A 24582-nucleotide genomic window follows, 5' to 3' on the forward strand; every position below is an offset into this window, starting at 1 on the left:
GTCTCTACCAAAAATTGAAAAATTAGCTGGGCACAGTGGTGTGCACTTGTAGTCCCAGCAACTTGGGAGGCTAAGCAGAACTGCTTGAGCCCAGGAATCTGAAGTTGCAGTGAGATATGACGATGCCACTGCCCTGTATCCTGGGTGGCAACACAGGGAGATGCTATCTCAAAAAAAAAAAAAAAAAAAGAGAGAGAGAGAGAGAGAGGACTGTCATCCTTGTAACTCGATCTCAAAGAGTTCCTACATAAATTATTACTGTTATCTTCCTTCAAGGGCAAGTTGCTTAAATTTTATAAAATGTGGCCTTTTACCTATCACCTTTAACCTAAATGACCACTGTGCGCTCAAATTCCAAGTGATCAAATAGGATAAGGGCATAAAAAGCAGAAAGCTTAACTAAACTCACAGAAAAGTTTCCGTGAACTTTTTTCTTTCTAGGAGGGGCTCTCACTCCAACACAACATATACATGTAATTAGAGAAGCAAGAGGGAAACACTAAAGGTGTATTCTTAACATTCTAGGCCTGTGAATATTTCAGCAAATTATCTGAGTAAAATCCAGAAATTTGGGGGGTAGACACAAAAAGGGTGTTAGTCTGAATAAGCCAAAATGCTAAACACAGACAGATACTACTTAATAACTGAAAGAGCTCATATTGCTTGTTATCTTTTATCAGTGGTTCCCCATAGTTGTGACCCACTGACACATCTTAACTGGTTATAAAGTGTGACTGCATTTTAAATACTGAAGTTTGTGAAGAGTTTAATTTAAAAAGGTAGAAAGTTTTCTTAAGGAGATAGATAAGAAAAGGGATGGAGTTACAGTTACCTCATCTGGAACTCAGCATAACCTGCCCTGTGTCTTACCTATGTCAAAGCTGCTAGGAATGAGTGTTGCCAATATGTGGGTCTACTGTGTATCCAGGATGTAGTGGAAAAACCACTGGCCTTAAGACTCCTACTATAATATTATAGAAATGAATTACTGAAACAGAAGAGTCACGGGAAGGAATGCTTACCAAGCAAGTCTGCAAGTTCAAAGTCACTAGTTCAGGACAGTGTGTACCTATATACTTGAGAGCTTCATCTTCTAGCTGTAAAGAATAAGAGAAAAAATAATTACTGACATTGTTTAAAGGAGAAAGATTTAAGAATATAGACATTCATTAATGCATTCTAAATATATTCAACAAGTAACGAAGGGACAATTAACCACAAACAATGAACTATGACCATGTAACAGTGTAATCCATGTTATTAGCATGGTTTTCAGTATTTCAAAAATCAGTTTCTGACCACATTCAAATTCATATTATCATTAGATCAAGGAAAATATGACATAAATATTGCCTCATTTTTATGGTTTTAGTTCTTATAAATATACCACACAGCATTTTGCTGCAGGACTACGAAGCTAAAATAATTTTCACACCTCTTCTTTTTTTTTTGAGACAGAGCCTCAAGCTGTCACCCTGGGTAGAGTGCCATGGTGTGACAGCTCACAGCAACCTCTAACTCCTGGGCTTAAGCAATTCTCTTTTGTCTCAGCCTCCCAAGTAGCTGGGACTACAGGCGCCTGCCACAACATTGGCCCGGTTATTTTTTGATTGTAGTTGTCATTGTTGTTTGGCAGGACCAGGCTGGATTCCAACCTGCCAGCTTTGGTGTATATGGCTGGTGCCTCAGCCGCTTGAGCTACAGATGCAGAGCCAATTTTCACACTTTTATTGCCATGGTTACAGTGCTGAGAGCAGATGATAAATAATTGATGATAATGATACATTCCAATCAATATTTTTAAAATCTCATAAATAACCAGAAGCTCGATCTGTTGTTTTAAGGCAGTACATATATCCTAAGCTGTTTCAAATAATGGAAACCCTCCTATCATGGTAAAAGAATGAAGGCATTTTTAATGGAATCCACGTTATGTTTTTAGTTACCATTAATAAAATAAGGTCAAGCCTGGTTCTACTTTGTCATTTAAATTAACCCTTGCTCATTTCTCTCCAGGTACTATCTAGTTAATTCCTGTTTTCACTGTAAAACACTAAGATAATGCCCAATCTTCCCTTCTCTCACTCTCTGCTCGCTCTCTCTCTTTCTCATCTCTTCCCCCCATTCTCTTACCTTTCTCTAATATAAAATAAACTTATTCTTTTATATTCTAAAAAAAAAACAAAACCCTGGGACAGTAAAGTTTTTAGTAACAAAATATGGTGTATTTAAAATGTGACTGGTAGGAAGTAACGATCAACACTAAAACGAAGGCTGCTACATACTTGGCACATTTAAGAAAAACTCCTGGTGGTTAGAATGTAAGTGGAAATTGCCAAGACTACCTTCTTTGTCTATCCAGTTCAAAGTAACAGCACTAACAACTGACAAGTTTTCATTTCAGTAAAAATTTAATGGCATGAAACTCTTTTTGCCGATGGTGTATCCTCAGTATGATCATATCTCCCCACGTTACCTCCCCCACTCCCCAAAATTTATTGTTGGCCAGATGTTAATTCTTCTCATTCTTTTATTCTAAGAATAAAACACTTTTAATTTTTAGTAAGCATGTATCGTTGTTTTTTTTCTTTTGCGACAGAATCTCATTTTGTCGCCCTCAGTAGAGTGCTGTAGCGTCACAGCTCACAGCAACCTCCAGCTCTTGGGCTTAGGTGATTCTCTTGCCTCAGCCTCCTGAGTAGCTGAGACTATAGGCACCCACCACAACATCCGGCTATTTTTTTTTTTTATTGTTGTTGCAGTTTGGCTTGGGCCGGGTTCGAACCAGCCACCCTCGTTATATGGGGCTGGCACCCTACCCACTGAGCCACAGGCGCCGCCCCCAGCATGTATCTCTGGTCAGTAATAAACGTAACTAATATTCCCCTCAAGACAAACACATTAAGGCTGCCTATAAAGAGTTCATAGTTCCTCAGAATTTCAGAAGCACTACGTGGAGTATTACCTGAGTGCAGCCTTTTAAGAATAAGGCCTTGAGACCCCCACATCCCTTCACTAGTGCTTGAATGCCATCCTTGGTTACTTGGTCACACCAGGAAATGTTCAATTGCTCCAACAGTGGACATCCCTCACTTAGGATAAAACAAAATGAAACAAATATATCACTAAATCCAATTCCAAAGGCACCAAAGTCTTGTTTTATTGGCTAATTAATAAAGGAATGGATACAGTTCCTTTCCTTCCCATAAGAACATACATATTAACTTAATATATATTTAGAATATAGGCACTTCAAAGCACATATACACACATCAATGTCTGATGTTCATGTGGAACTATACCATTAACAGGGTCATCTCAAATCCAGCTTAATCAACAAATTAATGAGCACAAAGCACAATACAGTCTTTCAGATATATAGATATTTATACTTTTCAGAGTACTGTATTTTTATAAACTTTTTGCACTTATTATGTATTTCAGAGGTCTCTGGACAGGATATAGAAATTGAGTGACTTGTTCTAGTGTACAGAATAAAAAATGGAGTTCAGATTCAAACCGAGATTCTCTATCATGCAGTGTTATTACACTTTGAGTATTCCTTATCTGAAATGCTCGGGACCAGAAGTGTTTTAGATGTGATATTTTGGAATATTTGTATTATACCCATACAGGTGAGCATCACAAATCTGCCCCAATTAGCAATTCCTTTGAGCATCATACTGGTGTTCAAAAAGTTTGGGATTTTGGAGTAATTCAGATTAGAGACATTCAGTCTATAGTATCAAAGTGATAACAGGACTTTTAAACATTTCAGACTTTACAAAGCTCTGTGTATTTCCTCATCTGAAACATGTCTAGCATACTGTTTCTGTAGGCTGAATTTATGAAATCTTGTGTTCAATCACTGCCTTCAAAATACTAGCTTTATCTTTGATCCCTTCTGTTTTTATCATTTTATTTTTACATTTGGACTATGGAAAAACCCCAAGCTTTCTATAATATTCTTCAGAAAACACTGACTAAATTATTTTTAACATTTGTACCTGCAGAAAAGACCCAGAAGATAAAGTCAGGAGATCTAAGTTCAAGTTCATTCTTTAACATTAATAGTCTGACTTTAGATAAGTCATTTTTAGGAAACCTATCTGAACTTCTTGTCGGCCAAGATTAGTCATAGCCTTTTCTATGTTCTCCCCAAACAGATGTACTCATTTCTATCATAGCACTTATCACACGGTAGTATGATATGTTTAGTAGTGTTTCTCATCCCCTTTGACTCTGAGCAACTTAAGGGCTCAGAGGCAATAATGCCTGTCCTTACACACACAGCCTTCAAATAAATGAGATCACTTATGTGAAAGTATTTTACAAATGATAGAAGTTGTTACATTACAAAATTTATTATCCTATGTGGGAAAAGTTTAAGATACATACATTCAATACTCACAGGGAAAGTCTAAAAGGAACTGTACTTTTTATATTATTTACACTCTACTTACCTAAAGCTATTTCTTCTTTTCTTTTTCTTTTTTTTTGTTTTTTGAGAGAAAGTCCTATTATGTCGCCCTCGGTAAAGTGCCGTGGCGTCACAGCTCATAGCAACCTCGAACTCTTGGGCTTAAGCGATTCCTTTGCCTCAGCCTCCCTAGTAGTTGGGACTATAGGGGCCTGCCACAGTGCCCAGCTATTTTTGTTGTTGTTGCAGTTGTCAAGAGTTGTTTAGCAGGTCCGGGCTGGGTTTCAACCGCCAGCCTCAGTGTATTGTGGCTGGTGCTGTAACCACTGTGCTAAGGGAGCCGAGCCTATATTTCTTCTTTTAATAACTTAATTCTTACTATGCATAAATGCAACCAATACGTTAGATCATAATCATTTATAAAAAGCTGATTAAAAGAAGTTTCCAAAGAAAATGAGCATTTCACTTTTCTTTTTTTTTTTGCAGTTTTTGGCCGGAGCTAGGTTTGAACCCACAACCTCCAGCATATGGGGCCAGCGCCCTACTCCTTGAGCCACAGGGGCCGCCCTCACTTTTCTTTTAAGAGACATCATCTGTAATGTGCTTTATTTTTATTTATTTATTTATTTTTTGAGACAGAGTCTCACTTTGTCACCCTTGGTAGAGTGCTGTGAATTCACAGCTCACAGCAACCTCAAACTCTGGGGCTTTACGTGATTCTCTTGTCTCAGCCTCCCAAGTAGCTGGGACAACACCTCAACACACAGCTATTTTTTTGTTGCAGTTGTCACTGCTATTTTTTTTTTTTTTTTTTTTTTGTAGAGACAGAGTCTCACTGTACCGCCCTCGGGTAGAGTGCCGTGGCGTCACACGGCTCACAGCAACCTCCAACTCCTGGGCTCACGCAATTCTCCTGCCTCAGCCTCCCGAGTAGCTGGGACCACAAGCGCCCGCCACAACGCCCGGCTATTTTTTTGTTGCAGTTTGGCCGGGGCTGGGTTTGAACCCGCCACCCTCGGCATATGGGGCCGGCGCCCTACTCACTGAGCCACAGGCGCCGCCCTATTGTCACTGCTATTTATCAGGCCTGGGCCAGGTTTGAACCTGCCTGCCTTGGTGTATGTGGCTGGTGCCCTACCCACTGAGCAACAGGCGCTGCCCTGTAATGTGCTTTAAAAAAACACATATCAAAATAATTAATTAAAACAATTAATACATTACTATATGCTAGAACCTTTTTTTTTTTTTAAAGAGACAGAATCTTGCTCTACTGCCCCCAACAGAGTGCTGTAGCGTCACAGCTCACAGCAACCTCCACCTGGGCTTAGGTGATTCTCTTGCCTCAGCCTCCCTAGTACCTGGGACTACAGGCGCCCACCACAACGCCCGGTTATTTTTTGTTGCAGTTTGGCCGGGGCCAGGTTCTAATCCACCACCCTTGGTACATGGGGCCAGCACTAACCACTGAACCACAGGCGCCGCCCGCACTTTATACCTATTAGGCTGAACCACATTAAGCAGTCATTTTTACAACACAAAAACTGTCAAATATTTGCACAATTTTATATGGTTTAGCCTAAAATTATCTTTTTTTTTTGAGACAGAGTCTCACTCAGTTGCCCTGGGACTGAGTGCCATAGCGTCATAGCTCACAGCAACCTCACACTCTTGGGCTTAAGTGATTATCTTGCCTCAGCCTCCCAAGTAGCTGGACTTCAGGCGCCTGTCACAGTGCTCAGCTATTTTTCAGAGATGGGGTTTCGTGCATGTTCAGGCTTGTCTCGAAATCCTGAGCTCAAGCAATCCACCTACCTAGGCCTCTCAGAGTGCTAGGATTACAGGCATTGAGCCACCGCACCAGGCCCTAGCTTAAAATTATCTTGTTTAGGGTGGCGCCTGTGGCTCAAGGAGTAGGGCGCCGGTCCCATATGCCGGAGGTGGCGGGTTCAAACCCAGCCCCGGCCAAAAACCAAAAAAAAAAAAAAAAATTATCTTGTTTAATTCTAATAACAATAATATGAGACTACAAAAGCTCAGAATGGTTGTGTTTACTTACTACTCCTTTTTAATAAAGTGGCTCCAGAATCCTGTTTTAACCACTAAGTGATAAGAGCAGGTACCGTTTTCTTTTCTTTTTCTGAAAATAATCCTTCACAAAAATCTAATCATTCATGTATAAACTATACTATATCTAGAGATCCTAGTTACCTCTAGTCATTTCACTTTAATATGCCCTATAATTATAATCTGGGTAAGTGGCAAAACATCTATTCTGAACTATAGTATATTATCCACAAAACACAGTTGCCTTCAATTTCAATTTTATGTTATGTATCAGTTATTTTAAAGGGTATATATTTTTTCTGATTACTAGACATGCTTATTGTAAGAAATTTACCTCAGAGCTTTTAGAGACATGTTCGTTATTGATGTACAGGAAGCCAAGTCAAGGTGCCTGAGTTTGGAACAGAACTTGCTAAGGCTAGTACATGTACTGAAAAATGGAAAAAGGAGAAAATAATGAATAAACAAATAAGAACACATCCTTGGTATAGCATACTCCGTAATAATTAAACGTGTGTATCTTCAAGAATTGTAGAATTTTTATACCCCTAAAAAAAGCAGTTACAAATCCTGGGACCTTTCACATTGAGAAGAAGCAGACAGAATTCACAAAGGAGAAAGACTATGCTGTGTAAGAGAATTTGCATGAAGGCCAGGTGCGGTGGCTCACAACTGTAATCCTAGCCCTCTGGGAGGCTGAGGTGGATGGATTGCCCTGAGCTCACAGGTTTGACAGCAGCCTGAGTAAGAGCAAGACCCTGCCTCTAAAAATAGCCGGGCATTGTGGTGGGCGCCTGTAGTCCTAGCTACTCAGGAAGCTGAGGCAAAAGAATTGCTTGTGCACTAGAGGTGGAGCTTGCTGTGACCTATGATGTCCTGGCACTCTACTGAGAGTGGCAAAGTAAGATTCTGGCTCAAAAAAAAAAAAAATTTGCATGAGGGGAAGATGGCATTGATTCATATTTGGAAATGTTAATGGCTATTAACAGCACACTATTTATGTGGGATCTAAGAAATCTATGGGTATTTTGCAAGTCCAAGAACACCAGAAAGCTAATCAGTACTTAACTATCCTGTGTTTAAACATGAGGAATATAAGGTTGCCTCTGCTCTGCTCTATCTCTACGCAAGACAACCTTTTGCATGGCAGCAATGAAAGAACTGGATTTTTCAAGGTATACAAAGTATGGACTGATATTGGGTTGAAACAAGGTAGTTATGTTCTGCTGCTAACTACTTTCCCTTATGATTTCTTAAAAGTTTTTTTCCACAGTGGTTGAGTTCTCAACTTAATTTTTTTTAACTTATCATGGAAAACTATAAATACATGGGGCCAGCCACCGTGGCTCAGGCCTGTAATCCCAGCACTCTGGGAGGCCAAAAAGGGAGGGTTGCTTAAGCCCAGAAGTTCAAGACCAGTCTGGGCAACCAACATAGCAAGACTATCTCTACTAAAAAAAAGTAATAGTAATTAATATAAATTAAAATAAACTTTATACACAAGAGGAAATAACAACAGAACCCACATGTACCATTATTAAACTTCAATTTTATCAATATTGTTATTTTCATTTTATATACTGTTCCTTCCCTTTTTTGGTTTCAGTATTTTAAAGCAAATTCCAGACATATTATTTTACCTATATTTCAATATGTATTTCGAATAAGTATTTTAATTCCTTAATATCACCTTGTACCCAGCCTATGTTAAATTTTCCACAGTTATCTCTTTAAATGCTTTTGCCAAATTGATTGCCTCCAGTGATCCTCTCATTTTGGCCTCCCAAAGTGCTGGGTTTACAGGTGTGAACCACCATGCCTGGCCTATTTCCTTTTTTTTGAGACACAGTCTCAAGCTGTCGCCCTCAGTAGAGTGCTGTGGCATCACAGGTCACAGCAATCTCAAACTCTTGAGCTTAAGCAATTCTCTTGCCTCGGCCTCCCAAGTAGCTGGGACTACAAATGCCCACCACAACACCTGGCTATTTTTTGGTTCTAGTTCTCACTGTTGTTTGGCAGGCCTGGGCTGGATTCAAATCTGCTAGCTCTGGTGTATGTGGTTGGCACTGTAGCTGCTGAGTTACAGGTACAGAGCCTGGCCTATTTTCTTGATAAAAATTCTTGTTACTACGCTTGATCTATAGCCAAAATAGGCCAAGAAGCAACAGAAACTTTGTTATTGAATGTATGATTTGCAAGTATTTTTCTCCCAGTTCATGCCGTCTTATTATTTCATTTCTTAATGGTGTTTCCAGAAGAATAGAAGCTTTAGATTTTAACAACGTCCAATTTATCACTTTTATAGCTATGTTCTTAGTGGTACCTGCTCTTTGATTACCCCAAGATCACAAAGTTTTTTTCATTATGTTTTCTTCTAAGAGTTTTCGAGTGTTACCTCTTAGATTTAGGTCCATGATACATTTCTGTTACTAGGATTTATATGTCTGTCTTTTACATTACACTGTCTTGATTACTGCTGCTTTATAACAAGATTTGAATCAGACAACATGATTCCTCCGATATGGTTCTTCATTTCTCAAAATTGCTCTGGCCACTATATTTCCATGTAAATTTTAGGATCAGCCTGTCAGTTTCTTAAATTAAAAAAAAAAAAAAAAAGCTTGCTGATTATTTTTGGGGAGGTGGGGGCGCAGACAGAGTGTCACTCTGGGTAAAGTGCCATGGCATCATCATAGCTCATAGCAACCTCAAATTCTTGGTGATCCTCTTGCCCCAGCCTCCCAAGTACCTGGGACTATATGCCACAGGCTAGTTTTTTTTCTATTTTTAGTGTAGATGAAGGCTGGTCTTGAATTCATGATATCAGCAATCCACCAACGTCGGCCTCTCAGAGTGTAGGATTACAGGTGTGATCTGTGCCCAGGCTCTGCTGAAATTTTAATAGGAATTTCATAGAACCTATAAATTAATTTATAGAGAACTGCCATCCTGACAATATCAAATATTCTAAAGCATGAACATGGATTACCTCTCCATTTTATATCTTTTCTCTCTGTAATGTTTTGTGATTTTCAATGTAAAGATCTTCTGCTTCTTTTATTAAATTTATCAGTAAGTATTTTCTTCTTTTTGAGGTTATTGTAAATGAAACCATTTCCCTAAGTTCATTTTTGGATTGTTTGTTGCTAATATACAGAAATACAATTTCTTTTTGTATACTGATCTTGTACCCGAGTGAGCTTATTAAATTTGCTTATGAATTCTAGTAATTTTTTTTTAGAGGCAGAGTTTTACTTTGCCACCCTCGGTAGAGTGCTGTGGCGTCACAGCTCACAGCAACCTCCAGCTCTTTAGGCTTAGGCAATTCTCTTGCCTAAGCCTCCTGAGTAGCTGGGACTACAGGCACCTGCCAAACACCTGGCTATTTTTTGTTGCAGTTTGGCTGGGGCCAAATTTGAACCCGCCATCCTCTGTATATGGGGCTGGCACCCCATTCACTCAGCCATGGCACCACACAATTCTAGCAATTTTTTTGGTGGTTTCCTTGAATTTTCTACATGTAGACTTAGAGAATTATGTTACCTATAAGTAAAGGCAGTTTTACTTTATTCTTTTCTATATTTTGTTTTTTAAAATCTCATCACACTGGCTAGACTCTCCAATATCAATGTTGAATAGAAGTGGAGAAAGTGAACATCCTTTCCAGGTTCCTGACCTTTAGCGGAAAACATTCAGGCTCTAACTGGTTAAATTATTATGTTAGCAGTAGGTTTTCACAGATGCCTTTAGTCAAGTTGAGGAAAGTCAATTTGTTTTCATCAAGAATGAGTGTTGGATTTTGTGCTTTTTCTGTCTTATAGTAGTTATCTATTGTTATACAACAAATTATCCCCAAACTGACCAGCTTAAAACAACAAATATTTATTATCCCACAATTTTTGTCGGTCAGTAATACAGCTTCACAGGTTGCCACTGACTTAGGGCCTCTCACAAGACTATAATCAAGGCACTGGCCATGATCACAATCATTTCAAAGCTTAGCTGACTTCAGATCCTTTTCCGAGATCACTTAGATGGTTGTTAGCAGATCTCAGAAGATCCAATTCCAAGCTCACTCCTGGCTATTGGTAGGTTTAGGTCCTTGCTGGCTATTGGCCAGACATATCAGCTACTTGACTTGTTGGCCTCTGAACTACTTGCTTTTTGGCAGCTTGCTTCCCTGAAAGCCAGAGTCTCAAGAGAAAGCAGAGTAGGACATCAGTCTTTTGTAACCTAATCTTGAAAGTGACATCCAATCTCTTGAAATTCTATTGTTAGAAATGAATCACTAGGTACCTAACTCTAAAGGGGAAAGGATTATGTAAGGGTGTGAATACCAGGAGATGGGGATTATTTGGGGGGTCCTTTTAGAGGTTGCCTATCACACTAACATGATCATGTGGTTTTTTAGTATGTTATTCTAGAGGATAAACCGGCTGAAGGGCCAAATCTTGCCCACTGCTTGCTTTTATATGGCTAACTAAATCAGTTTTACACTTTAAAATGGTTAAAACTTTTTTTTTTTTAGAGACAGAGTCTCACTTTGTCACCTTCGGTAGAGTGCCATGGCATCACAGCTCACAGCAACCTCCAACTCCTGGGCTTAGGCAATTCGCTTGCCTCAGCCTTCCAAGTAGCTGAGACTACAGGTGCCCGGCACAATGCCAGGCTATAAAATGGTTAAAACTTTTAAAGGTACTGTTTTATTACACATGAAAATTGCTCACTATCCAGAAATAAATTTTATTGGAACACAGCCTTGCTTATTTGTCTACAAACTGCTTTTGTAGCCATAGATTGTATGGGCTTCATTTTTTAAGGACAGTTTTTGCTAGATAGAAGATGGGTCTCTTTGTGTCTATTCTTTTTTTTTTTTTCTTTGTGTCTATTCTGTTAGGGGTATGTTGAACTTTTATTTATTTATTTATTTTTGTAGAGACAGAGTCTCACTTTATGGCCCTCGGTAGAGTGCCGTGGCCTCACACAGCTCACAGCAACCTCCAACTCCTGGGCTTAAGCGATTCTCTTGCCTCAGCCTCCCAAGTAGCTGGGACTACAGGCACCCGCCACAACGCCCGGCTATTTTTTGGTTGCAGTTTGGCCGGGGCCGGGTTTGAACCCGCCACCCTCGGTATATGGGGCCGGCGCCTTACCGACTGAGCCACAGGCGCCACCCATGTTGAGCTTTTAGATCCGTAATGTTTTCATCAAATTTGAGGAGTCTTCAGCCACTACTTTCTCAATTTTTTTTTCTGTCTCTCTTTTTCCCTTCTCTGGGGTTTCCATTACAGGCAAGTTAGCATTCTTGATGCTGTTGCATAGGTTTTTGAGGCTCTGTCCGTTTTTCTTTATCTCTGTGCTCTTCAGACTGAACAATTTCTACAATCTATAAATTTCTGTTTTTCTACCTTTAATCTGTTACTGAGACTGCTACTACATATTCTAATTGTTTTATTTCCAACCCCAGAATTTCCAGTTGGCTCATTTTTAATAATTTCTCTTTATTGATATTCTCCATTTAATAAGTCAATGTCATCATACTTCCTTTAATTTGTAAAAACTGATTTTCTTATGCCGGAGGTGGCGGGTTCAAGCCCAGCCCCGGCCAAAAAAAAAAAAAAAAAAAAAAAAAAAAAAAAAAAAAAAAAAAAAAACTGATTTTCTTTAGTTCCTTGAATAAATTTATGATCGCTGCTTTGAAATCTTTGTCTGCTAAATCTACAATCCACACTTGCCTTTCTCAGGAAAAGTTTTTATTGGTTGCTTTTTTCCTTACTGCAGGTTACACTTTCTAGTTTCTTTGCATGTCTGATCATGTTTCTGTTAAAAACTGGGCATTTTAGGTAGCATACTGTAGCAACTCTGGATTCTATTTTTCCCCTGAGGGAGTTTTATTGTTTTGTTGTTGTTTGTTTGGTAATTGCTTAGAAAGAAATCTGTCTTTCCTACAATGTGTGACCACTGATGGTTCTGCTAAGCATTTTTGCTTATTTTTATTTTTAACCTTGGCTTCCTAGGAGTCAATCCTAAGGGAAGTCTTCATAGTCTAAATTATGTTCAGCCTAAGTAAGGAAGGCCTTTATTCTGATGAATTTGTATGTGGGCTGGGGAGAACATTTAGAGTTCAGGCTCTTTACTTTTGTCTCTCTGTGCATACATGTTAAGTTCCAGGCATATGCTGTTAGTTTGGGCCCATTTTAATCTCTGCTGCTCATGGGCACAGCCTGTAATCAAAAATCTGCAGTTCATAAAGTTCCTTGTGCTATCTCACCTCCAGAAAGGTCCTGTTAAATCCTGCATTGGTCCACAATTTAAGGCTACCAGAACCACTGGCCTTTACTGTCACTTTATATTTTGCAAACAATAAAATGTACTCATTTTAACTGTAAAATTATGAAATTTTACAAATGTATACAGCTGCATAAACATCACCCCAAACAAAATATACATCTCTATACCCTTCAAAATTCCTCCATGGAACCTGTCTCTGCAGTCAATTCCATATTTCCTTCTCACAGGCTGCTAGTAATTGTTCTCTTTTCTTTTTTGAGACAGAGTCTCATTCTGTTGCCCTTGGTAGACTGCTGTGGCATTATACCTCACAGCAACATCAAACTCTTGAGCTTGAGGAATCCTCTTTCCTCAGCCTCCCTAGTAGCTGTGACTACAGACCATGCCATAATGCCTGGCTGGTTTTCTTGTTTGTTTGTTTTCCTATTTTTAGTAGAGATGGGTCTCAAGTTTGCTTGGGTGGTATCCAACTCCTGAGCTTAAGGAATCCACCCACCACACCTCAAGAGTGGTAGGATTACAGGCATAGGCCTGTCATAAAAGCTTCCCTGTTACACAATTTGTAATACTAGATTTATATAGTACATGCTCTTTTGTAACTGGACTCTTTCGCTGAGCATGTTTTTTGAGATTCAATGATGTTACTGCAAGTTTGGTTCCCACCTTACTCCCCAGAAGCCCATACTATTACATTGTATGAATATAATATGACTTGTTTACCTATTTATTTGTTATTGGTCATTTGGTTATTTCCAGTTCTAAGCTACAATGAATAAAGCAAACGTAAATGTTGTGATTCTTTTCTCTGCCTGTAGTTTGCCATTTAATTTCTTTAAGAGTTTCTATCAATGAATAGAAATTTAAAATTTGACTAAGTCCTATTTATCAATTTTTCATTTTTTTTTTTTTTTAGAAAGAGTCTCACTATGTCGCCCTTGGTAGAGAGCTGTGATGTCACAGCTCACAGTAACCTCAAAGTCTTGGGCGTAAGCAATTCTCTTGCCTCAGCCTCTCAAGTAGCTGGGACTATAGGTGTATAGCTGCCAGCCACAATGCCTGGTATTTTGTTGTTGTTGTTGCAGTTGTTATTTTTTTGTTGTTTAGCTGGCCAGGGCTAGTGGGTTCGAACCCGCCACCTTGATACATGTGGCCAGCACGGTAACCACTGTGCTATAGGTGCCAAGCCCTATTTATCAATTTTTTTTTTTTTTTGAGACAGAGCCTCAAGCTATCACCCTGGGTAGAGTGCCGTGACCTCACAGCTTACAGCAACCTCCAACTCCTGGGCCTAAGCGATTCTCTTGCCTCAGCCTCCTAAGTAGCTGGGACAAAAGGCACCCGCCACAATGCCTGGCTACTTTTTGGTTGTAGTTGTCATTGTCTGATAAGCCCAGGACAGATTCGAACCCACCAACTCTGGTGTATATGGCCAGCGCCTTAGCCGCTTTAGCTACAGGTGCCACTGCCTATTTATAAATTTTTAACAGAGCCAGTGCTTCTTTTTTGTCTAAAGAAATCTCTGCCTATCCCAAATTTGAGAAGATTTTCTCAAGTTTACTTCTATAAGTTTTACAGTTTTAGCTTTTTTTTTTTTAGAGATAGAATCTCACTTTGTCGCCCTTGGGAGAGTGCTGTAGCGTCACAGCTTACAGCAACCTCCAGCTCTTGGGCGTAGGTGATTCTCTTGCCTCAGCCTCCCGAGTAGCTGGGACCACAGGTCACCTGCCACAATGCCCGGCTATTTTTTGTTGCAGTTTGGCTGGGGCCGGGTTTGAACCCGCCACCCTTGGTATATGGGGCCAGAGCCCTACCCACTGAGCACAGGTGCCACCTAGTTTTAGCTTTTATGTGTAGGTTTATGATCGACTTTATGTTAATTTTTGAATATTGTGAGGTAAGGATTGAGATTAATTTTTTTTCACACCAATTTGAATTTTTCTCAAACCATGTCCTCAAAGGATGAACTTTTTTTCACTGAATTACCTTGGCATTTTTGTGAAAATCCAAATGTATCCAAGCTCCTTTCTAGACACTTTCCCTAGTCAATGACTGATGTAGATCTAAGCTTATGTTACTTCACTGTCCTGATGACTGTTGCTATAACTTGAAAGCAGGCAGTATGAGTCTCCCAAATACATTTTGGCTTTAAATTTTTTATTTTTCCAACTGCATTCTTTACCAAAACTGATTTGGTTATTCTAGGTTCTATGCTTTTTCACGTGAGTTTTAGAACTGGCCATTAAACTTCAATAAAAATTCTCCTGGAATTTTTTATTGGGACTACACTGAATTTGAAGAACAATTTAGGAAGAAAAGGTATCTTAACAATATTGAGTTTTTAAATCTACAAATGTGAGATATTCTTCCACTTATTTGTCATCTTTAATTTTTGTTAGTCACCAGCCATTTTATAATTTTCTTTTCTTTTTTTCTTTTTTTATTGAGACAGAGTCTCAAGCTGTCCTGGATAGACTGCCTTGGAATCACAGCTTGTAGCTCTCAACCTCAAACTCTTAGGTTTAAGCCATTCTCTCGCCTCAGCCTCCCAAGCAGCTGGGACTACAGGCGCCCACCACAATGCCCGGCTATTTTTTGTTGCAGTTGTCATTGTTGTTTAGCTGGCTCAGGCCAGGTTCGAGCCCGCCAGCCTCAGTGTATGTGGCTGGTGCCCTACCCACTGAGTAACGGGCCCTGCCACACTTTAGAATTTTCAGTGTATATGATGACTTGTACAGATTTTAAGAGTATAGCAAAATATTTTTTATTTTTGGATGCAACAATGTTTCAGTTAACTTAATTTAATTAATTTATTTATTGCAGTTTTTGGCAGGGGCTGGGTTTGAATCCACCACCTCCGGCATATGGGGCCGGCGCCCTATTCCTTTGAGCCACAGGTGTTACCCCTATGTTTTATTTATTTTTATTTTTTAGCTTCCAGTACCAGTGAAACATGATGTGGTGTTTAACTTTCTGTTCCTATATTTGCCTTTATTCTTTTTTTTTTTTTTTTGTAGAGACAGAGTCTCACTGTACTGCCCTCGGGTAGAGTGCCAGGACATCACACGGCTCACAGCAACCTCTAACTCTTGGGCTTATGCGATTCTCTTGCCTCAGCCTCCCAAGCAGCTGAGACTACAGGTGCCCACCACAACGCCTGGCTATTTTTTTGTTGCAGTTTGGCCGGGGCTGGGTTTGAACCCGCCACCCTCGGCATATGGGGCCGGTGCCCTACTCACTGAGCCACTGGCACCACCCCTTTATTTTATTTTTTAAAGACAGAATCTTGCTCTGTCGCCTGGGCTAGAATGCAGTAGTGCAATCGCTCATTGTAACTCAACTTCTGGGGTCAAGCAATCCTCCTACCTCAGGAGGTAGGACTACTGGTGTATACCACTACACCTAGCTAATTTTTTTATTTTCTGTAGAGAAGGGAGCTCACTATATTGCCTAGGTTGGTCTTTAACTCTTGGCCTCAAAGCAATCCTTCTGCCTTGGTCTCCCAAAATGCTCAGATTATAGGTGTGAGCCATAGCAGCTGGCTTCCATTTTGGTATACCTGTTTTATGAGCTGTTTTATTTATTTATTTATTTATTTTGAGACAGAGTTTCACTATGCTGCCCTCGGTAGAGTGCTATGGCGTCACAGCTCACAGCAACCTTAAACTCTTGGGCTTTAAGTGATTCTCTTGCCTCAGCCTTCCACTCATCTGGGACTACAGGCACCTAGCACAATGCCCAGCTATTTTTTTGTTGTAGTTGTCATTGTTGTTTAGCAGGCACGGGCTGGGTTCAAACCAGCCAGTCTTAGTGAATGTGGCCAGCACAGGGTCTCATTTGTCACCTTTGCTAGAGTAATGTCATCATAGCTTGCTAAATTTTAACTCCTGGCCTTGAGAGATCCTCCTGCCTCAGCCTCCCTAAATGCTAAGATTATGAGCATGAGCCTCTGAGCCACTACGCCTGGCCTATATGTTGCTTTTCTATTCTATTCTACCAATTATCAAATTTTTAATCTTTAAAAGCATTCAAAGAAAACAAGGAATTGAAAGGTAATTTATCTAATGTATATGTAGTGCTAGTGGTATAAAGTAACTGTGGGGGAAGGATTAATATACTGGCCTCTCAAGTTTGTCAATCCATAATAATACTAATTATAAAATTAATTAATAACCATAGCACTTATATTTTAAACATTTCTTTTATTAAATTAAAAATTTTTATTACATAAAGGGAATAAAATAAACAATGTATACTCTGGGCTTTAAGTCTCTTCTACTTTTCTAAATTTAAGTAATTGCAAAAATTCTATCTTTTTCTTGAGGTCTTCATCAACAGGAACTCCATAAGCAACCCTAGGTCCCTTCCTCTGTAAACATGTTCCTAAATAACTTCACTTCACCTCGCAATAGGCAAAAATTTCCCAAAATAATATTCAAATGTTATCTGATAAATGCTATTACCAATATATACTTGGGTTAAATGTTTCTTTTACATCTTCTATTCTATGTCTAATGTCTGTAACTGTAAGTTTCTTAAAGATGAAGGAATATGCTTAATTTCTTTTAAAAAAAATTTTTTTTTCAGACAGCCTCAATCTGTCACCCCATCAAGAATAGCTCACAGTAACCTCAAACTCCTTAGAACAAGTAATCCTCTGGCCTTAGACTCCCTAGTAGCTGGAATTACAGGCTTGTACCACCACACCAGGTTAATTTTTCTATTTTTTGTACAGGCAGGGTCTCACTGTTGTCCAGGCTGCTCTCAAACTCCTGAGTTCAAGTGATCCTCCTGCCTCAGCCTCCATGCCTGGTTGAGCACATTTAGTGAGTTATTTTCATTTAATAACTGTTCTCAGCACTGATTATCATAGCTGTTTAGTCCTGTGTATATTTACAGAATTACCTGTTTACTGTGTTTTGAATAACAGCTACTACAATTGTCTTGAAATATGAATAGTAATATTTATATTAGTATCCCTATTGCATATCATATTGACTACTAATTTTAAGTTTCACTTTAAATATTAACAGGATTCTAAAATAAGTTTCTCACGTAGCTTTCTCCTTTTAAAGTACCTTTCTTATATAAAACGAAGATGAAATTAGCTAAATTTACATAGCGTTCTCCACAGAAGCTGGTTAAGAGCAGACACAAGGTGCCATGACTTACTCTTCTAAAATACATAACACTTACGCATCTGTAGTCTTTGTACATCCATTTAGATTCAGGACTTCAATGTTCCTACAGTTCTGTGCAAAGGTCCTTCATAGGAAAAAATGAAATAAAAGGTTTCAAATGAAACAAAATTCCAGACATTAAAAACATACGCATTATTGGTAATACTGGTTGTTTTTTTTTTTTTTGGAGACAGAGCCTCAAGCTGTCACCCTGGGTAGAGTGCCGTGGCATCACAGTTCACAGCAACCTCCAACTCCTGGGCTCAAGCGATTCTCCTGCCTCCACCTCCCAAGTAGCTGTGACTACAGGTGCCCACCATAGCCCTCGGCTATTTTTTTGGTTGCACCCTTCATTGTTGTTTGGCGGGCCCAGGCTAGATTCGAACCTGCCAGCTCAGGTGTACGTGGCTGGCGCCTTAGTCGCTTGAGCCACAGGTGCCGAGCTGGTAATACTGGTTGTTGTTACCTATGATACTATAAGAAGAAACCTGTATTTGGTCTTTGTCCCTAGTTCCTGACACAGAGCTTCTAAATCCCCTGATTTCCTAAGACATAGGAATAATAGTAACTGTTGCTATATTTGGTCTTCGGTCATGCCTACATAATGAGATCACTGTAGAAACCACTAAATGCCAGGTATCACAGAGCTACTGTGTTGGTGAATGCAACCACGTGCCAGGAGGGTCGTATATTCCAATTTGAGGGGATGAAAGTTCCCATGCTGAGACCCTTTGAGACCTTGTGCTATGTACCTGTTCATTTGTTTTTATTTTATTTTTATTGTTTTTTAGAGACAGAGTCTCACTTTATCACTCTTGGTAGAGTGCTGTGGCCTCACACAGCTCACAGCAACCTCCAACTCCTGGGTTTAGGTGATTCTCTTGCCTCAGCCTCCCGAGCAGCTGGGATGATAGGCACCTGCCATAACGCCCGGCTATTTTTGTTGCAGTTTGGCCGGGGCTGGGTTTGAACCCGCCACCCTTGGCATATGGGGCCGGTGCCCTGCTCACTGAGCCACAGGCACCGCCTGTACGTGTTCATTTGTAACCTTTATAACAAATTACTAATACTATCATTGTACAAAAAGGTTCCACAAGCCATTCCACCAAAACATCAAACCTGAGACCATCAATCACAAGTACAGGACAATGTGAGACTTATGACTTGTGTCTGAATAAGGGCAACACTGTAAGACTGAGGGAGTCCTTAGCTTGTAGAGTCTGAGCTAACTCTCAGTACTCAGAGTCACAACTGAATTCAATTACAGAACACAGTTGGTATCCACAGAATGGGAGAACTAGTCTGTAGGTGGAGGAAAACATCCACACATCTGGTGGCAGCAAGTGAGAATGATCTGGTGGCTGAGCGCGGTGGCTCATGCCTGTATTCGTAGCATTCTGGGAGGCTGAGGTGGGTGGATTGCCTGCCCTCAGAGGTTGGAGATAGCCTGAGCCAGAGGGAGACCTTGTCTGTAAAAGTAGCTGGGCGTGGCAGCGCCTGTGATTCAGTTGGTAGGGTGCCGGCCCCATATGCCGAGGGTGGCGGGTTCAAACCCGGCCCCGGCCAAACTGCAACCAAAAAATAGCCGGGCGTTGCGGCGGGCGCCTGTAGTCCCAGCTACTCGGGAGGCTGAGGCAAGAGAATCGCTTAAGCCCAGGAGTTGGAGGTTGCTGTGAGCTGTGTGAGGCCACAGCACTCTACCGAGGGCCATAAAGTAAGACTCTGTCTCTACAAAAAAAAAAAAAAAAAAAAAGTAGCTGGGCGTTGTGGCGGGCACCTATAGTCCCATCTACTTGGGAGGCTGAGGCAAGAAAATTGCTTGAGCCCAAGAGTTTGAGGTTGCTGTGAGCTGTGATGCCACAGCACTCTACCAAACATGTTACTGGAATTTTGGTCTTCAGAAGACCTTTTGTCTTGGGAATTCAAGGAATGAACCCATGTACCACAGATCAGTGGCAAGACAGGATTTTATTTAGAAATTAGAAAGAAATACAAAAGAAGAAAAAGGCACCAGAGCTTCTGGCAGAGGGCAAAAGTGAGACTCTGACTCAAAAAAAAAAATCCTACATAGGAACCAATGTAGTTCATAATTCAAATACATTAATTTTCAATTATAAATGCATTTTTAACCAAAGAAACCATTTTTTACTCAAGGAACCAAAAGAACCATAGGAAATGGTTTTTACAATAGGAAATTTGGCATTTTGGGGGGAGTACTTAATCTTAATGCTGAGATCACAGATGTGAGCCACCATACCCAGACTTGTGTTTGTAGTTTTTGTACCTTAGGAATTGAAAAACTAAGCCTTTTCTGTGTGAGATGGTACAGCTCCTTATTTCAATCAAGAAGATTAATCAACAGTTACTATGCTTTTACCTTAATGCATTGTCTCCTACTCCAAGACACCCACGAAGACTTAACTTTCGTAAAAAGCCTCCACATCGTTTTGAAATATTCTCCACTACCCTGCCCTGAAAAGAAGAGATAGGTAAACAAAAAGATAACCCACCTCATTGCTTTTGAAAATACTTCATTACCATTGTTAGCAATTTATAAACAAAGAGAAAGGTTTCTACTAACTTCTAATTAATAGAAAATTTCAACTTACTCTGAGAAAGATTTCTTGATTAACCTATCTTCTTGAAATACATGTAAACTCTCATTTTGTTCAATTTGTAAGCAATATTATATTTGAGAAAATGATGCTCTATAGTTTTCTTATGGCACTATATGTATTCATATATATACTGCTCACCTTGGTTAAACACCAGCTACTGCAGGACAATAACTGCAAAAGATATTTATATATCTTTTCCAAAGTGTTTATTATTACAGTACTCTGCACATAGCGGAGATTCAATAAACCTTTAACAAAAGTTAGCTGAATAATCCTGTGGGTTGTGTTGCTTTAAACATTTACAACCATGAAAATTAGAAAATAGTGAAAAATAAAATTCAGTATAATGCCAATGAGTATTATTTTTAATTTTAGCTTCCTTGTTCATTCTTCTTCGTTTGAAGTACTCTTTTTTTTTTTGTTGTTCATTTTCTTCTTCCTCTGGCTATACTCTTTCCCATTGCCTCCCCAGTAGCTGGGACTACAGATGCCCACCGGCTGTTTTTGATGTTGTTAGTAGAGACGGGGTCTTACTCTGGCTCACTGCTGCTCATACTGGTCTCGAACCTCTGAGCTCAGACAATCCACCCGCCTCAGCCTCCCACAGCGCTGGGACTACAGGCATGAGCCACCATGCCCGGGCAATGAGTATTATTTTTAAAAGCACTTTCTGAAGATAATGGAAGGTTCACGTGAAGCTTTTGAAAACTTACATGGATCCTCAAGAGAATTTAGTTCAACTGGAACTCTAAAACATTCTCTCTTTTTTTTTTTTTTTTTGCAGTTTTTGGCCGGGGCTGGGTTTGAACCCACCACCTCTGGCATATGGGGCTGGTGCCCTACTCCTTAGAGCCATAGGTGCCACCCTCTAAAATATTCTCATTTACTGTTCATAACATATGAGGAAGCTATTATTTTCTTTTTTTTTGTAGCGACAGAGTGTCACTTTATGCCCTTTGGGTAGAGTGCCATGGCATCACACAGCTCACAGCAACTTCCAACTCCTGGGCTTAAGCGATTCTCTTGCCTCAGCCTCCCGAGTAGCTGGGACGACAGGAGCCTGCCACCATGCCCAGCTATTTTTTGGTTGCAGTTCAGCCGGGGCCGGGTTTGAACCCGCCACCCTCGGTATGTGGGGCCGGCGCCTTACCGACTGAGCCACAGGTGCCGCCCGGAAGCTATTATTTTCACTTCCCTGATAAGAAAGCTAAGGACCACAGAGGTCCTTAAAATAATTTAAGGATAAAATTATTTATCAGGATAAATAATTCAGGATAAAATAATTTAAGCTTAAGCCATTATGCTTCTCCATTTGAGGGATAATAGACTATACTAAGTTATAAAATATGGGGAAAAAGTGAGAGGGAAAAATACATCTCTCACTAGGAAAAAAAAATTCAATTACTAACTTTGGCTTTATTCATTTTTCATTCTCCACAAAAACTACCTGCAGTGTCTCCAGAAAGCAAACTGGACACTTCTAGGAGAATATGTGCAAATACCAACCCCCATCAAATTGTAACTACTTGTTTTTCAATAAACAAATATGAAATGATTTTCTTTTTATTTTTTATTTTTTTTATTTTTTGTAAAGACAGAGTCTCACTTTATGGCCCTCGGTAGAGTGCCGTGGCCTCACACAGCTCACAGCAACCTCCAACTCCTGGGCTTAAGCGATTCTCTTGCCTCAGCCTCCCGAGTAGCTGGGACTACAGGCGCCCGCCACAACGCCCGGCTATTTTTTGGTTGCATTTTGGCCGGGGCCGGGTTTGAACCCGTCACCCGCGGTATATGGGCCCGGCGCCTTACCAACTGAGCCACAGGCGCTGCCCTGAAATGATTTTCTTAAAATGAGCAACCACAGGTTCACATTTCCACTGCAAAACAAAAAACCTTTAGTCCGGCTTGGAGCTCAGCAGATAGGGTGCCAGCCATATATACCAGAGCTGGCAGGTGCGACACCAGCCCGGGCCTGCTAAATGACATTGACAACTAAAATCAAAAAATAGCTGGGTGCTGCGGCAGACACCTGTAGTCCCAGCTACTTGAGAGGCTGAGGCAAGAGAATCGCTTAAGCCCCAAGAGCTGGAGGTTGCTGTGAGCTAATGCCATGGTACTCTACCGAAGGCGACAAAGTGAGACCCTGTCTCAAAAACAAAACAAAACAAAACAAAACTTTTAGTCCTACACCAGGACCAGATAGTCCTATTCAGCCCAATTAATACTAAATAATTTAGTATTATTTCAATTCTAGTTTTTAACTCCAAAATGAGATGAAATTATTTCAGCTGATAAAATAATTTACCTTGTTCTCAAAAACTGAACTTTGGTGGCTCCCATTAAGTTCATATGTATTGAAAATAATAGTTTCTCTCCGTAGGGAAAATGAGAATAATAATTTCTATGGCTATTCTGCTCCACACTGTAACAGGAGAAATGGGACCATACACCATATAAATTATACCTCAATATCCCTCTGGAAATCAAACAGGTCAATTCGCTGCCAGTTACTGCCATCCAGAGCCAGAACATTCCAGGCCTATTTTAAAGAAAAAGACAGAATGAGCGGATGCTGAAATCAAGGGGAAAAGGCAATATTCAAGTTCATAATTCAACCAACTAATGACTGAAATGGACCAAAAAATTTCTCAGTTCCGACCACTAATTCCCAAATGATGTACTTCGCTCCTGATCCATACTTTTATTCTCCAATTAGACTATCTCATAAATGAGTGGGTACAGAAATTGGTATCAATGAAAGCTCTATTGGCTTGGCGCCTGTAGAACAGTGGTTACGGCACCGGCCACATATACCCAGGCTGGAGGGTTTGAACTCAGCCCAGGCCAGCTAAGCAACAATGACAATTGCAACAGAAAAATAGCCAGGCAATGTGGTGGGCACCTGTAGTCTCAGATACTTGGGAGGCTGAGGCAAGAGAATTGTTTAAGCCCAAGAGTTTGAAGTTGCTGTGAGCTGTGACCCCACGGCACTCTACTGAGGGTGACATAGTGAAACTCTGTCTCAAAAAAAAAAAAAAAAAAGAAAAAAGAAAAAAATGGAAGAAAGATGTTAAATTATTAACACAAGAGTTGAGGAAAGGGGAGATTGTAATTAAGTATCAGAGCCAAGAGGTTTTTTAAACTGAAAAATTCTAGTTTCTAACTCCAAAATGAGATGGAATTCAGCTGATGAAAAGCAATCCTTTCTGCTACTATGTATTCCTAAACTGGAAACAAGGTGAGGGTAAAATGAAAGAAAAGGGGCAGTGCTCTGAATACGGTTCTCTCCAATAGTTATCTACTATTAATAACATCACTTGGGAGAACTTGAAACTGTGAAATATTGATTTGGAACTTAGAAAAGACACTGTCATTTCTCTTACAATTTCTCTGTAGTATTTACAACCATTTGGCTGAAATTTTAAAAAAGAAATTCTGGTTATACTTAAAAGCTCCAGGGTAACCATCATACAGTCACAGAAAGATGCCAGGGGTATGAGGGAAAGCTAGCAGTTATCATTCTAGATATGTCTAAAGTTTTCTCAGAAGTGTAATGTTACTTTTTTTTTTTTTTGAGACAGAGTCTCACTATGTCTCCCTCGATAGAGTGCTGTGGGGTCACAGCTCATAGCAACGTCAAACTCTTGGGCTGAAGCGATTCTCTTGCCTCAGCCTCCCGAGTAGCTGGGACGACAGGCGCCCGCCACAACGCCTGGCTATTTTTTTTTGTTGCACTTGTTTAGATGGCCTGGGCCGGGTTCAAACCCACCACCCTTGGTGTAAGTGGCTGGCACCATAACCACTGTGCTACAGGCGTCAAGCTTAATGTTACTTTCGTTTTGTGGCTTCAGATTTTTCCAATGGTTTCTTAGATAAATCTTTTAAAATCATGTTTAATAGATTCTTGGGCTAAATATGCCTCTGATTTGACATAGTACTTCTCATTTCCTTATACTAGTTTCTCTGGCAAGCAGGAAATACGCAGAACTCAGACTAAAATTAGGTATGACAG

At 40.0% G+C, this 24582-nt stretch overlaps 1 protein-coding gene across 4 annotated transcripts in view; it reads right to left on the bottom strand.

The window, feature by feature from the left end:
- FBXL20 (F-box and leucine rich repeat protein 20) overlaps positions 1-24582 on the bottom strand; it is a 113702-nt gene that overhangs the window by 19523 nt on the left and 69597 nt on the right. For 2 of the 4 annotated variants that reach the window (XM_053569441.1, XM_053569442.1), the window contains exons 4-9: positions 23035-23109; positions 20330-20424; positions 17969-18037; positions 6819-6914; positions 2966-3092; positions 1023-1097 (exon numbers count right to left, since the gene is read on the bottom strand). In XM_053569441.1, the coding sequence (XP_053425416.1) occupies positions 1023-1097; positions 2966-3092; positions 6819-6914; positions 17969-18037; positions 20330-20424; positions 23035-23109 (537 nt within the window). The remainder of the gene's footprint in view (positions 1-1022; positions 1098-2965; positions 3093-6818; positions 6915-17968; positions 18038-20329; positions 20425-23034; positions 23110-24582) is intronic. The other 2 variants (XM_053569443.1, XM_053569444.1) reach the window with 1 other exon arrangement.

Source organism: Nycticebus coucang, chromosome 18 (genome assembly GCF_027406575.1).
Source record: "Nycticebus coucang isolate mNycCou1 chromosome 18, mNycCou1.pri, whole genome shotgun sequence".
NCBI classification, from domain to species: domain Eukaryota; kingdom Metazoa; phylum Chordata; class Mammalia; order Primates; family Lorisidae; genus Nycticebus; species Nycticebus coucang.